Source organism: Erinaceus europaeus, chromosome 4 (genome assembly GCF_950295315.1).
Source record: "Erinaceus europaeus chromosome 4, mEriEur2.1, whole genome shotgun sequence".
Classification (NCBI taxonomy): domain Eukaryota; kingdom Metazoa; phylum Chordata; class Mammalia; order Eulipotyphla; family Erinaceidae; genus Erinaceus; species Erinaceus europaeus.
This window is the reverse complement of record NC_080165.1, coordinates 124,770,358-124,784,725: the sequence shown is the minus strand read 5'-3', so window position 1 is coordinate 124,784,725 and position 14,368 is coordinate 124,770,358. Positions and strand designations below refer to the sequence as shown.

The following is a 14,368-nucleotide window of genomic DNA, read 5'->3' as shown; positions in this document are numbered from 1 at the left end:
TTGCCCACCATATCAGACTTCCCTGCCTCACAAAACACCCTGCATTTTTCTGCCTCCAGGAGCCCGGCATTCCTTAAAACACTAAGCCTGCTCCACCCTGCATTCGTTGATACTATGGCCCGCCATTTTATTATCTTCATATCAATCTTCTGCTTTGTCTTACAAATGACTAAAGGTCTCCTTCCTAATTCCCCATAGGGTATTGCTAATCCAACCAGTTGAATCCCTAGCAACAGTTGCTGGGGAGGTCCATACCATTCCCAGCCCCTTTTGCCTTTCTCCACCCCCTTGCTAACCATGTATGGTATTGTCAAGCCACTTTCGTTTCTGTCTTGTCTTTTCTGTATTCCAACCTGGAGGAGGGTGCACCTGCAGACCAGGAGGCTGACACTGGCCATTGTGGTTTGCGCCACGTGGCTTAACTAGGTGTGTTACTGCCCGACTCTGGGGCGTTAGAATGAATAAAGATTTGAATTGACTTGCCACCACAAGCTTGCTTCTTGGGTCATCTCTCTCCCTCACTTCACTAACCTGACATCTGGTGCCCAACATGGGGCTGAGAGCTGTCCCACTTCCGGTAAAAGTGGCAGACTGGTACTGTTTCTATGAAACATAGCCTGACAATCTTTTTTCTAGTCTGGGCTGTAGTCTACATAAACTTAGAGAAGGTATCAATTGAGACAAAAACATATTTTTGTTTGCCAAAGTTGGATAAGTAGGTGGCATCAGTTTGCCAAAGAGCATTGGCTTTTAAGCCGAGGGTTAACCCCAAGAATTTGAACAGCAAGTGTCTTGATTAGGCCAGCACAGGTGGAGCAGATGGCAAGAATGCTCTTTAGCTGTGATGGGGGGGCATCAGGGAATTGGACTCTGAGACCCTTAAGGTTGACATGGGTCAGAGAATGGAAGTCGGCAGGATCAGAGGTGGAGGTTAACAATGTAGGTACTGTCAGAAAAATAGATTAAAGGATCCAGGTACAGCCTTTAAAGCTAGAAGGACATCATAAAGTTCTTTTTACTGTGGGGAGTGGGTGGGGAGTTCAGCGAAAAGAGGTGTGGGGGTGTTAACCACTCCCACACTTGTAATGCATAGAGGCATACTTGATGAAAATAGCAGGGGGGAATATCTCATCTCAGCCCGCTGGAGACCTGTCTCCTAGTGTGCCACTCCAAGAAGGGCCTCAAAATCCCAGTTAGGCTGGTTCTGACTTTCCTGTGGGATTGCTGCAGGCACCCATCCCCGAAAATGGCCTCCCATTGAAGGGAACTTTTTAAAAAATGGAACTTTTAAAAAAGCATGACAGTAGAAATACATTTCTATCTTTGAATCATGTGATTTTTTAAGACTGAAAGGGTTGCTACAGACAATCCGGACCAAAGTGTTCTGTGGTTTCCATCTAAAAAGTAAAATCTCTTGCCTTAAGATGAAGTTTGGGAAATTTGTTACTAGTTGTGTAATACTGGCTGTATAATTTGAGTGATCCTTATAAAGCACTTCAGAAAGCAGTTGATTTCACTGTTTAACTGTAAAAGACCTAGCATCAGAATATGGACTTTAGATTCTGTTTTTCTAATTTCATATAGCAGAGTACTTGAAATAAAGTTTGTCATTATTTTATATGCTTCTATTCAAAATTACCTGATGGATAACAAATGAGAATTTTCTTTGCCAGTTAGAACAATTAAGTCTTCTTTGCTTTTTTCCAAAATCTGTTTTGGAGATGTGACAATAAGTGTGATGAGCAGTACAATAGACTTTCATGCCTGAGGCACCAGAGATCCCAGGTTCAATCCTAGACATCATCGTATGCCAAAGAGTTGAGCAGTGCTTTGGTGAGTAGGACAGAAGGGAAAGGAGGAACACAAATTTCTGTTTTGGCAAAAGCTTTCCTCTAGGGTTAATGTCTGCAGAAGACTTTTAGACATGAGGCTCTGAGATCTCATGTTCAATTCTTGGCACGCCCATTAATCAGAACTAAGCAGTATTCTAAAAACAAACCAAAACCAAAGTCAACTTCTTTTAAAAGGCAAACTATAAAAAAAGAAAACAATGATATAAAGGGGCTGAGTAGTGGCACATATCAATCACTATGCGCGAGGACCCAGGTTTGAGCGGTGGAGCAAGTCTGCAGGTATCTACCTCCCTTTCTCTTCTATATCTCTCTTCCACTTGAACTTGCACTCTATTCTGTCAAAAAGGAAGAAAGAGAGAGAGAGAAGAAAAAGAGAAAATAATGGCTACTGGGAACATTGGATTCATTGTGCTGGCACCAAGCCCCGGAGATAACCCAGGTGACAATAGAGAAAAACAGAACAATACAAAACAAACACAAACACCCATAAAGAAGGATCGTAGTAGAATTTATCAGCAAAAGTATTATGGAGGTTATTGAGCAGGAAATTCTAGTATAGCTAATACTTTTATTGGACCTATTACCAGCTATGCATGACATACATTTGGTGTATGTCACTAGAGAATTTTCTGCATAGCCCAAATCCAATTATTCAATAAATTTTATTGTAAAGTATATCAGTTTTTGAAGTTCTAATTAAGAGTCAAGCATACATGCATAATTGATCTACTTAAAGTTTTACCGTAATGCTCAAAAGCTTTAACCATGCACTTGTGTGTTTCCTTTGAGCAACTACTTATCAGAGGATGGAGACAGATCAGCAGGGACTAATCCCTATAATCCCTATCCATCTTCATTTAACTCAGTTACTAACTACCCTGAACTTTAAATGACATTCTTTCACATTAAGGTTCATTTTTCCATAGATAGCTCCTATGAAAAAGTTTTACAGGTTTTTACCAATACGTTTCACTTCTTCAAATAGGTAAGGTAGATTCAGAACATGTAGTACTCTTTCCAGTTTAGGATCTTTGCCCACTTAAAATATGTAGCATACATATCTGTAATCCTCCAATACTGAGTTACTTACTCACTTGGAAAATGACCCTATAAAGCAGTTTTCATTTACAAGTCCCTCAGGTCCTATAATGTCTAAACCTTCTGTGTCACTTTATATGTCACCCCACTGCACAGAAGAACATGTACAGGAAAAGCAGACTTTCCTTCCCCCACTTATTTCCTCAGTTTATTTACAAAATGTCTTGGAATGAGAATGAGCTGCTTGTGGTTCCTGTGGCTGATTCAGGGATAGTTTCTTCTAGGCAGAGGATGCCAGTCAACCGAATGACCTCTCCATAGCTAACCCTTGCACCCCTGTGGTAAGACTCTTTGGACTCATGTATACCCCTTTAACTGAGCTTGATGTAAAAAAAAAAAAAAAAAAAAGTCAATTTCAGCAGTGTGTTGGGGTGGGGGGTTGTTTACCAACTTTAGCGGCACTAATGTTAATTGTGCCACTAAGATCAGCCAGTGGGATTTGTGTTTGCAGTAAAGAACTTAGTAGTAACCAAAAGTCATATTGAAGATAGATTTAATAATAGTGAGATCCATCAGAATCTAGCTACCAAACAAACCACTCAAAAAAAAAAAAAAACTTTGCATTCTTGTGCATCCACATTTGCTCATTGTAAGGATCAGGATTTTTCCTTGCTGGTTTCCTAAAAGAAAACCAAATATAAAACCAAATATTTGAAACAGAAAGCACACTGAGATAATAAATCACCCCAAATACCATCAATATGAAAGATATACCTTAATATTTTTCCATCAGCTCAAACATAGGTACCAAAGAGTAGTAAATAGTCATAAGAAATTTGAAAGTTGTGAAGATTTCAAGTAGACGTAAGCTTCCCAAATATTTCTCTCTATTTGTGCAGATTGGCAAATAAACAGTTTCACTACACTGGTGACTTTTGGAAACCTGGAAATTCTCAAGAATATGTGTAGCAGTAGTCTTTAGTGTGGACTGGTCACATTCTCACTAAATTATGTATTTCACTTAAGTAAGTGGAAAATGAGTGTACATAGGCTATCTCTCAAAAGACAAAATGTTGAACATAAATTTTAAGTTTTTACAACTGTGTGTTCCATGTGAAAACACTAAAATGGTAAGTATCACCTTTTTATCATTATATTTTGAACTGATAAAGATTTGAATTCATATGAGAAGAAATATCAGGAAAACACAGAAGGGCATGAACCCTAAAATCAATTTGCATGAACTTAAAGGGTTAAAACCTGTTCTCTAATGGACAAAGATATCCTAGAACATAGTGTCCTTGCCTATGTTAATCCTCAGTCTGTGTTGTCAGCCTTGCTAAGGAAATTAGAGACATATGCTTATCATCCACCACATAAATGAAAAGCAAATCCCCTGTGTATTAATTCCAATGAATGACAGAATAATGACCAGATCTCCAGTCTGCTTAGATGCTAGTTCAATGAAGATATTTTCACTACGTGCATATATGTCTGTGATGTGTGAAGTATAGAGATTATTTAACAATTTATAAATAAATGACTTTTGAAATGTTTTGTTATTTATTCATTTTTAACAGAGTATAAATTGTGAGGGGAGAGAGAGAGAGACAGAGCAAGAAAGAGGGGGGAGAGAAAGAGATCTGCAGCACTACTTTACCTCTTGTGAAGGTTCCCCTCTGTAGGTAGGAACTGGAGTTCTGAACTCAGTTCTTTGCCTATGGTAATATGTGCTTAACTGAGGTGCCACTGATCAGCCCTTGAAACATTTTATTTTTAAATTACTTGAATATTAAGAACTTTGAAATTAAAAACGTGTGTGTGTGTGTGTGTAATGTATCATAAAAAAAAAAGCAAGAAATCTCAACTTCATTCACTGATTACCACCAACTGAAATTCAATAAAAGGAACTGTATCTTTTGCCCAGAGAATGACATTGGACTTCTATATTTATGATTTAACCTTGTTTTTTGTCTTTCTACATTTGTCCTTCTAGTGCATCCTAACGTCAGTCAAGGCTGCCAAGGAGGCTGTGCAACGTGTTCAGATTACAACGGATGTTTGTCATGTAAGCCCAGACTATTTTTTGTTCTGGAAAGAATTGGCATGAAGCAGATCGGAGTGTGTCTCTCTTCATGTCCAAGTGGATATTATGGAACACGATATCCAGATATAAATAAGTGTACAAGTAAGTGCCTATATAAAGTTATGTTTTTACCTCATCCTTGGAGACTTTTCAGATTTAAAATGGCCTCTAAAATTTTTGTGATAATCAACGTTAATAGTAATATTCTCCTAATAAATTATGCTAATCCATATTAAGACATGGCATTCAGGACAGATTTTTTTTATTTCACTCTGTTTACAAAAATAACTCAAGTTTATGGTATTTCTTTTTCATTGTCAATGTAAAAACTGAAAACATAGTCAGTACTCATCAAAAACCATAGAAAAGTATTGTAGACATCAGTGTTCTCTTAAGTTCCTGTCATCATTCTTAAACTGTAGTACTTAATGACTTAAAGGATTAATTCACCTATTTTGACTTCAAGAATGATTCCACTCTAATGATAAAAAGGTATATTTGTCAAATAGAAATGAATATTTGGAAGCACTCTCACATCACTTCTCATCTGGGTATAGAACGTCTACTCACTCTCTAGACTGAATGGCATTTGAAAACTGTCAATTAAGAAACATCATTCCTTTATCATACAACACATGTATAATCTCTCTCCTACTTCACCTCCTGTGAATGCCTATCTACTGTTTTGCATTAATCTCAGTATCTTTCAATATCTTTCCAAGTCTAGGCCTTTGTAGTTGTTCTACACTTCCTGTCCTGAGAATCTGGACAGCCCTTTGTTTATATCTTTACTTGGCTAGCCCTCTCCCCACTCCCCTTAGGTTCTCCTCATCTTTCATTCTCTAAAATACATTCATAGCCCTCTTACCTAAATACTTTCACAGCCATTCTCCATATCTCATTCTTGCCATATTTTTTTCTTTGGTGAACTTTTTATTCCCCCTCTAGCGTTATTGCCGGGGTTCAGTGCCAGCATTATGAATCCACTGCTCCTGTTGGTCTTTTTTTTCAATTTTATTGCATAGGACAAAGAGAAATTGAGAGGGGAGGGGAGGAGAGAGAGAGACTTACTGAGCTGCTTCACCACTTTTGAAGTCATCCCCCTGCAGGTAGGAAACCAGGGGCTCGAACTGGAATCATTGCATGGGTCCTTGAGATTCATTCTATGTGCTTTTAACTTGGTGCACCACAGCCTAGCCCAAATTGTTTTTTTCCCCCACAGCACTTATTTCTCTGCAGTCAGATTATTCAGTGGTCCTAGGCAAGTAGTATAATCTCTCATGACCTCAGTTTCCTTATCTATAAAAATGAGAGTCATAAAAGGGGCTACTTCATTGTGTTAATTTAATGATAAAAATGACTTAATATTGTAAAACACTTGTAGTCATGCTTGCCCGTAATAACTTTGTAAGCATCAATGATTGTCATTAATTGTTATGTCTTTCTACCTAGAATGTAAACTTTGTGATATTTCAACTTCATTTTTTTGTACATTGTTATTAATCAATAATTAGAATAGTGTTTGAATTTAGTAGGCAATCATATGCTGAATGAATGACCAGAAATCAAGAATAATACAAAGATAATACAATTTATTAAAATTCAGATTATATATATTTTACTATCATTCATTATAAATACATATTTGGTTCTATGAATGTTCTTGGCAGCAGATATATCACCAAAATATTTTTTTTCTCTCCCAGAATGCAAAGCTGATTGTGATACTTGTTTCAACAAAAATTTCTGCACAAAATGTAAAAATGGATTTTACTTACACCTTGGAAAGTGCCTTGATAATTGCCCAGAAGGTCTGGAAGCCAACAACCATACCATGGAGTGCATCAGTATTGGTGAGTAGGAACTCTTAAGACTTAGAATAGCTGAGAAGTATCTCAGAGTATTGGGTTCAGTCAAAGTGCCTTCAAAGGTTCTGTATAACAGCAAATTTAGAGACAATTTCTAAGACAATTTAGACAATTTCTAAATTTTAAGACAAGTTCCATTTTTCTTTACTGAGAGATTATCTTAGTGGAGTTCCATGGCCTTACCCAGGATGTGTTACTATATAACTTAATAACATGTGGGCATTTCCTTATTTCTTAGGGACTGTCAATCATAGCTTCAACTATTTTGGCCAGATTTATTTTTTTGGTAAATTTATTTTTGGTCTACATTTCCATTTCAGGCAGTAGTTTCACAAATATTAATGTTGAATGTCAATTAGTGACCTTACTTATGTTTTAAAAAATGAAAAACATACCTCCTTGATGCAGTCCACTGATATGCAAAAGAAGAAATGAAGACCTAGAAAACTGAAACTAATACAGTTAAATAATATGACCCTTGGGGGTCAGGCAGTAGGCAGCCAAGTGCAAGGACCTGCGTAAGAATCCCGGTTCTAGCCCCTGGTTCCCCACCGCAGGAGAGTCCCTTCATAGGCAGTGAAGTAGGTCTGTAGGTGTCTTTCTCTCCCCCTCAACAAGGGCAACAAAAGGGAAAACAAACAAACAAATAAATAAATAAATAAATATTAAAAATTTTTATTTAAAAAATGACCCTTTCTTCTCATAGTATTTTGCTAAAATGGCTTGCTTGCACAGGTATTCAGGACATAGTACCAGGTTCTGATTAATTGCAAGCAGAGTTTCCTGGAGGGGGAGTTCATTCAGACAAGTTGTCTAAATAACACATCACTGTCAGGCTATATTTTCCCTCTTTTAAATGTTGTACGGCTATTACAGCTACAAGTTTGATGAACACTTGGGGAACAGATGCTAACCCAAAAAGGAAAACAATATACTAAATCTCAAAATCCCCTGGGCAAAAGCTACAAGAACCTTTGATGCCGCATCAGCATTGGCAAATAGATAGAAATGTTCTCCTGATTCAGTACAAGATAGTCTCCAGGACTTCTCTGGGGTACCTACAGACAGATCCAGTAGAATCTATAGTGCTGGAGTAATAACACTAAAGTGGTGATTTAACCATTTCAGATGGACCACAGGACATGTATTCCTAAATGAAATTTTTGAGAAAATGAAATAAAGAAATGGTATTTTAAAAGATAAATCCAGGGAGTCGGGCTGTAGCGCAGTGGGTTAAGCGCGGGTGGCGCAAAGCACAAGGACCGGCATAAGGATCCTGGTTCGAACCCCGGCTCCCCACCTGCAGGGGAGTCGCTTCACAGGCGGTGAAGCAGGTCTGCAGGTGTCTATCTTTCTCTCCTCCTCTCTGTCTTCCTCTCCTCTCTCCATTTCTTTCTGTCCTATCCAACAACGACAACAACAATAATAACTACAACAATAAAACAACAAGGGCAACAAAAGGGAATAAATAAATAAAATAAATATTTTTTTAAAAAAAGATAAATCCAGAAGCATCTGGAAAACAACTATCCTAAAACAGTCCACGGTTAATTTTATCCAGTTTTTTATTTTTTTTCCTCTAGTCAATAAAAACAGAAAAACAGATTTAAAACTGAGTGAAAGTTACATGTAAAGCTACTCAAGTTTATTTTATGTTGTAGGTCTTGAGAGATGATGATCACAACTAGTGAATTCAAACTGTGGAAAAATAGGAAATAATACTGTGATATATTCAATATCAGTAATTTGGATGATCTTCAGGAATTTTAGGGATCTTTTTTCACCTAGGAAAGGGAGACATCTTGGATTTTCTTAGTTATTAAAGTTTAGCAATTGAATCTTGAAGGACTGTTTACTGATATCGGTGCTGTCTTATCAGCGTGCATTCAATACCTAACACTATTGGGTTAGTTGCTGAAGCTCACTGGTGATTTATACTACTATTAAGATAAAAACAAATTTTTAATTAAGTGTAGGAGACTTATATGTTTTAAGAGAGAGGTTAGCAATTTAAAGACCATTTGATGAATCTGGTTCATTAAGCATATAGGTATAAATGGTCTAAAATGCAATTACTGTTCAACAAATCTTTTGTTCAGGGTTCATACTTGTTTACTTCATAAGGGTTCTCTCCTTTCGTGTGGTATCCTGCTCTCAAACACTATGGGTGCCTTGCCCATGAGCTTGCTGAAGAGTTTAAAAAAAAAAAGAAAAGACAAGAACTGCCTGATTATCACAAAGGAACAATAAATCCAATTCCTTTCACAAATATGAAGCCAGGACCCAGAGAGCTGAAATGATGATCCCAGGGACACAACATGAGTTGTCAGTGCTATAATTAGTACCTTGACTTTAACACTAATGCTCACCAGAGATTTTGAAGATTATATCACTCCCTTTGCTAAAACCTAGATTGTGTGACTTTTTTTTTACCCAGATTTTGAATTGAGAAGAAAGATTAAAAAAGAAAATCTGCCCTATTGTTAAATGACAGTGATAAATATATATGAATATATAAGTACCCCTGTTTTTTAGGTCAACTTAAATGTGTCTAGTGAACTCAACTTATAGGACATATTTCTTCCATGGTACATGGCTTTCCTTTTCTGCACGGCCATTTTGTCATACCCATTGCACCTCTCTGAGATTTGATCTTATTCAAACAGTCTCAAAGGAATTTTATGATTCAAACTCACTTTGCAAGGAACATTATTACCTTGCCATGTTCTTGATAGAATAGTGGAAGTAGTTAACAAGAATGGGAGAAAATAAGAAATAAGTAGTAATGATGTGATCAGTTTGGGACAACCAGCTTAACATTTCTCACAATTAAAGATTCCCTTTTACATAGCATTCAAATTGACCACAGCATGTTCACTTCCAGCAGTTTTTTTTTTTTTTGAGACATTTGTCTTATTAGTTTACTTTATATAATGAAGTCTTCTTGATTCTGACATTGACTTAATATAGGGAAAAATGACGACTCATCAATTTGACTTTGCTTGTTCCTTTTGACCATGTTTTTATTTGTGAATGCTAGAGATAAATGACTTTCTAATGGTTAGTGTCAAGTTGGGACATAGATGTTTAAGTGGCAAGAGGTTATTTAGTGGTTTGATCATTCTATTCTTTAACCAAAACTTGAATGATATAACTGAGTATGAAGACTATTTTGAAAGCTGCACAATAAAGTATTCTAGTTCAGAGAAATTTAGATTCGTTTTCATCATTCCCATGTAGCTTTGTTACATTTACAAACATGAAAGTAAAAAGAATTGTGAATTGTATATGTGGCAAATGAAGTCGAATTTCTAAAACACTTAGGCTATTTTTCTTGAGAAGAAATGAGAGAAAGCAATCTGCTTTTTGCAAAATAACAGTTCTTTAAATCATATTGCCACTGGAGAGATAATTGGAAGTCCCCCCCCCCTCAACAGACTGTTTTAGTTGGCTGCTGGCAAGTATTGTAAGTGTAAATAAAATAATAACACCGTGCTAGCAGTTAGTTTCACTTGAAGAGCCAAAGCCTCTTTTCCAACCTTTTTTTTGGGGGGGTGGGGAAAGCAAATTCATGTAGAAAAGGGAAAATATGCTCTAGAGAAACTCTAAGAAAATATAGCAGCTCATCATAGAAATGTCTATTTCATTTTAATTCTAGAGGGAACCTTTTGGTAAAATTGACCCAAATTTTTCTTAAAATACAGACCATTTTGCCTGTACCATATCCATCAGTAAATGACAATATTTTAAGTACCCAACAGCATGTGAAATAAAAAGATCAAGACCTGGATTTAATTTTATCTTAACCATTCTCTAACATAGAAGTTTTCAAACAAGACTGTCTTGGCAGTACCTTTACACTGGCATTATAGGTATTGCTAAAAGTGCATTTAGATTGAACCCCAGACAACTCAATTAGAAAATCTGGGGCCAGAGTTTAATGTTCAGTGTCCTAGTGTTCCACTTAAATATTTAGAATTAATACTCTAGCACATGTTATTGATAGCATATCATGTTATATTCAAGATCAATAGAATTTCAGCACTGCTTTAAAAATTCTAATTCATTGGACAAGAGAAAATCAAATTTAGAGTCAAAAGTAAAACCAACGCAAGAAAGTATAGCTGATAATATAAGTATTGAAAATCGTCTACTCTTGCCTTTATTTCTTTGTTTTGTTTTTGAAGTATTCCTGCCCAACTTTTTCCAGCCAGATTTCAGCTCAGAATTTGGGCAGGTATTGAATGGAAGCAAAAAATTTACATTTATTTAACACTCATGTCAATGTCTATGAGCCTATCTAAGGCTATTTCTACTGTTCTATTCCAGTACACTGTGAGGCCAGTGAATGGAGTCCTTGGAGTCCTTGCTTGAAGAAAGGGAAAACATGTGGTTTCAAAAGGGGGACTGAAACACGAGTCCGAGAAATAATACAACATCCATCAGCAAAGGGTAATCTGTGTCCCCCCATCAATGAAACAAGGAAGTGTACAGTGCAAAGAAAGAAGTGTCAGAAGGGAGAACGAGGTAAAATCATACTAACACTATATGCTCATTTGAACACCATAATTCAGCTTGAATTTCACCTTATCTTTAGTAAGTATTTAGTGTTATTGCTCATGTGTGTCTTAAAAAAAAATGATAGTCCATCATGTAGGGCACATACCTTGAGCAAGTGTTTGTCTGAGGTTCAAGTTCTGACATCTCATGGGGGATAACATGGGACCAGGGGAAATTCTAGTGCTATCTTCAGTTGCATTTCTTTCTCCTCCTCCCCCATCTCTGTCTAGATGAAAAAGTGGCCAAGAATAGATGAAATCATGAAGGTGTCTGCAAAAATAAATAAATTCCTAAAAAGTTATAACAAAGAATATATTGACTGTCAATTATAGAATACATATTTTTGTTGCTGTTGTTTGTTTTCTTTGAATAACCTCTGCTGTGAGCCCTAAGACAACCTGGAAGCTGACTGCCCACTAATCTGGCCCTCAGGGGTTGCTGAGTCATGTTGCACAGCTGAGCCCCACCCACCCCAGATACCCATCAGCAGATTTGTCACAACAGATGAGTTTTTTAATGAAACTCTATATCATATTAAGTTATTATAGAAGTGTGCTAATTGAGTCTTGATAAATGAGGTTGCATAATAAGCATTTAGGCTTATAACTTTCTCTTTTTTTTCTCCTTCATTTATTAGTGGTTTAACAGTTTTAGAAAATTGTAATATTTCAAGGGTTTAATTTCAAACCCATACATGTTCACCATACTTAAAACTCTCTCTACCCATGTTCTATAACCCACCCCAAGGCATCACAGTTCTCACAAATTTCAAGACAACTGGTTACCATTTCTTTAAAAAGTTAATTTGAAATTTTAGTCATCTGTATTCCACATGTGAATAAAATCATCTGACTGTCATCCTTCATCTCATTTCTTATTTCACTTAGCATAATCACCTCCAGTTTCATTCCTTTTGATACAGTGTCATTTTTTTTTTTTTTGATTGGATGGTAGTGTTCCATTGAATATATACCCCATAACTTCTTTATCCAGTCATCTGTTTCTGGACATTTAAGTTGCTTCCATATTTTGGCTGTTGTGAATATTGCAACTATGAACATAGAGTTGTTTAAATTCCTTAGAGTTAGTGCTTCCATGTCTTTGGATATATTTTAGGCCTATTCATTTCTTCTAGACCATATTTCTCATATTACTGATCCTCCTAGTGTCTATAAAGCTTTTTGAGAACTTCATAAAGTACAGTAACTGGCACAGAGCTATCTAACCATCAACTTATTTCTTCATGCCACACAAACTAAAATAATTGAATTGTAACCTCTTGTAGCTGAATCTATTTTAAAGATTACTTAGGACTTTAAAATATATAAATTGACACATGTTCTTAACATTTACCTTACTCTTGAAATAAATTGCCAAGACCAGAGCTTATAAACACAGCATTACCAACATCCTATTTTCACAGATTTCTTTTTATATTTTATTAATTTTATATACAATTTTGTAAAACGTATTCAATTCATATCACATAATGGTGAAAGATTGCTAAGAAGTCTTAGGAATGCCAGATATATGCTATTTAATATAATACCTTTGGGTGATTAAATTTCTACTGAGTAGATCTGACATTGCTGAACCTTCAAATGTTTTATTCAATATTTTTTCCTGTTTTCAGCCCCTCAGCCAACAAATACATAATATAACTTATATAATAAGTTGTGGTTATCTGGTGAGTCAGTAAATGATCCTTTGCTGCTTGAAACTACCCATGCAGTTGAGCTTCTTTTGTCTATAGCATTCATTTCTTCATTTCTTCATTCAACCTCATTTTATTAAATCCTAACTTAATAGCTACATGCATTGCTAAAACCTAGGGATTAGCCATTCAGTAGGATATCATCTCTGTGGTAGGTATGCAATGGAAGTTTACAAAATTTAAGCGGATAACAACACTGTTGTATAGTGAGGGAGAGTGTGGACAAGGATCACTGGAAATATAGAGTAGGTAGAGAATGGTGCTATGAAAACATGAGAATTTCTCATATTAAGAAAGAACTGAGTGGGGGGTGGCACACATGTTGCAATGTGGAAGGACCCAGGTTTGAGTCCCTGGTCCCCACCTACAGGTGGAAAGATTCATGAGTGTTGAAGCAGTCTCTCTGTCTCTCTTCCTCTCTATTCCCCCCACACACACCTTCCCTCTTGATTTCTAGCTGTCTCTATCCAATAAATAAATAGATAATAAATAATTTAAAAAGGAACTGGGGCAGGAAAATAGTTCCTTAGAGAGAATACATGTGTGCAAACAGACTTCAAGTCATTTCAAGCAATGATACTACAGAAGCAGGAGGTATGCTGTCTCTACCTTCTCTCTCTCTTTTCCCCCCTCTCTCCCCGCTTCCCTATCTATATCTGGAATTAAAGTAATGAAACTCAGCCTTGGAGTGGTGAAATTGTACATAGGAAAAGCCCTTATGCCAATCAAAAAAAAAAAAAAAAAAGAAAGAAAGACAAAAGCAAGTACTTGGGATTCCTGTCCTTTGTAAAGTGTGTTCTGCTAGACTAAAAGAATAAGCCATAATCAGAATATCCAAAGCCTATTGTTACCATTAGTAATTAAGTAGTTAATGTGATTTAAACAAAACTTGAAGACATAGATTATTTTAAAGGGGATTTCAAACTTCTTTTATATTTGTGAAAGTGTTTTAGTTAAAATTAGGTTTAAGCAATGAATGTTGGCTAGTGAAAAGGTCATTCTGGCATTTGTTACCAATTAATTTAAAACATGTTAGATTTTAAAAGTTGGATTTGGAAATCAAATATTTCATCACTCTTCTTGTTGGGAAGCTCCCATAGCCGTACATTTCCTTATGTTTACTAAATTTTCTTGAAATTTAATGACTTACAGGTGGTCTTTGCTCATATTTTTCCACAAAGGTTCTTCATTATAAATCAGTATTCAGTATAGTTTATTTTATTTTAAATATATAAGGGAAGAAAATGTT

The 14,368-nt window shown here is 36.1% G+C and overlaps 1 protein-coding gene across 2 annotated transcripts in view; it reads left to right on the top strand.

Moving 5' to 3' along the window:
• Window positions 1-14,368, top strand: part of RSPO3 (R-spondin 3) — a 120,553-nt gene that overhangs the window by 43,788 nt on the left and 62,397 nt on the right. For both annotated transcript variants that reach the window (XM_060190502.1, XM_007528345.3), the window contains exons 2-4: window positions 4,888-5,079; window positions 6,684-6,830; window positions 11,175-11,372. In XM_060190502.1, coding sequence (XP_060046485.1) covers window positions 4,888-5,079; window positions 6,684-6,830; window positions 11,175-11,372 — 537 coding nt within the window. The remainder of the gene's footprint in view (window positions 1-4,887; window positions 5,080-6,683; window positions 6,831-11,174; window positions 11,373-14,368) is intronic.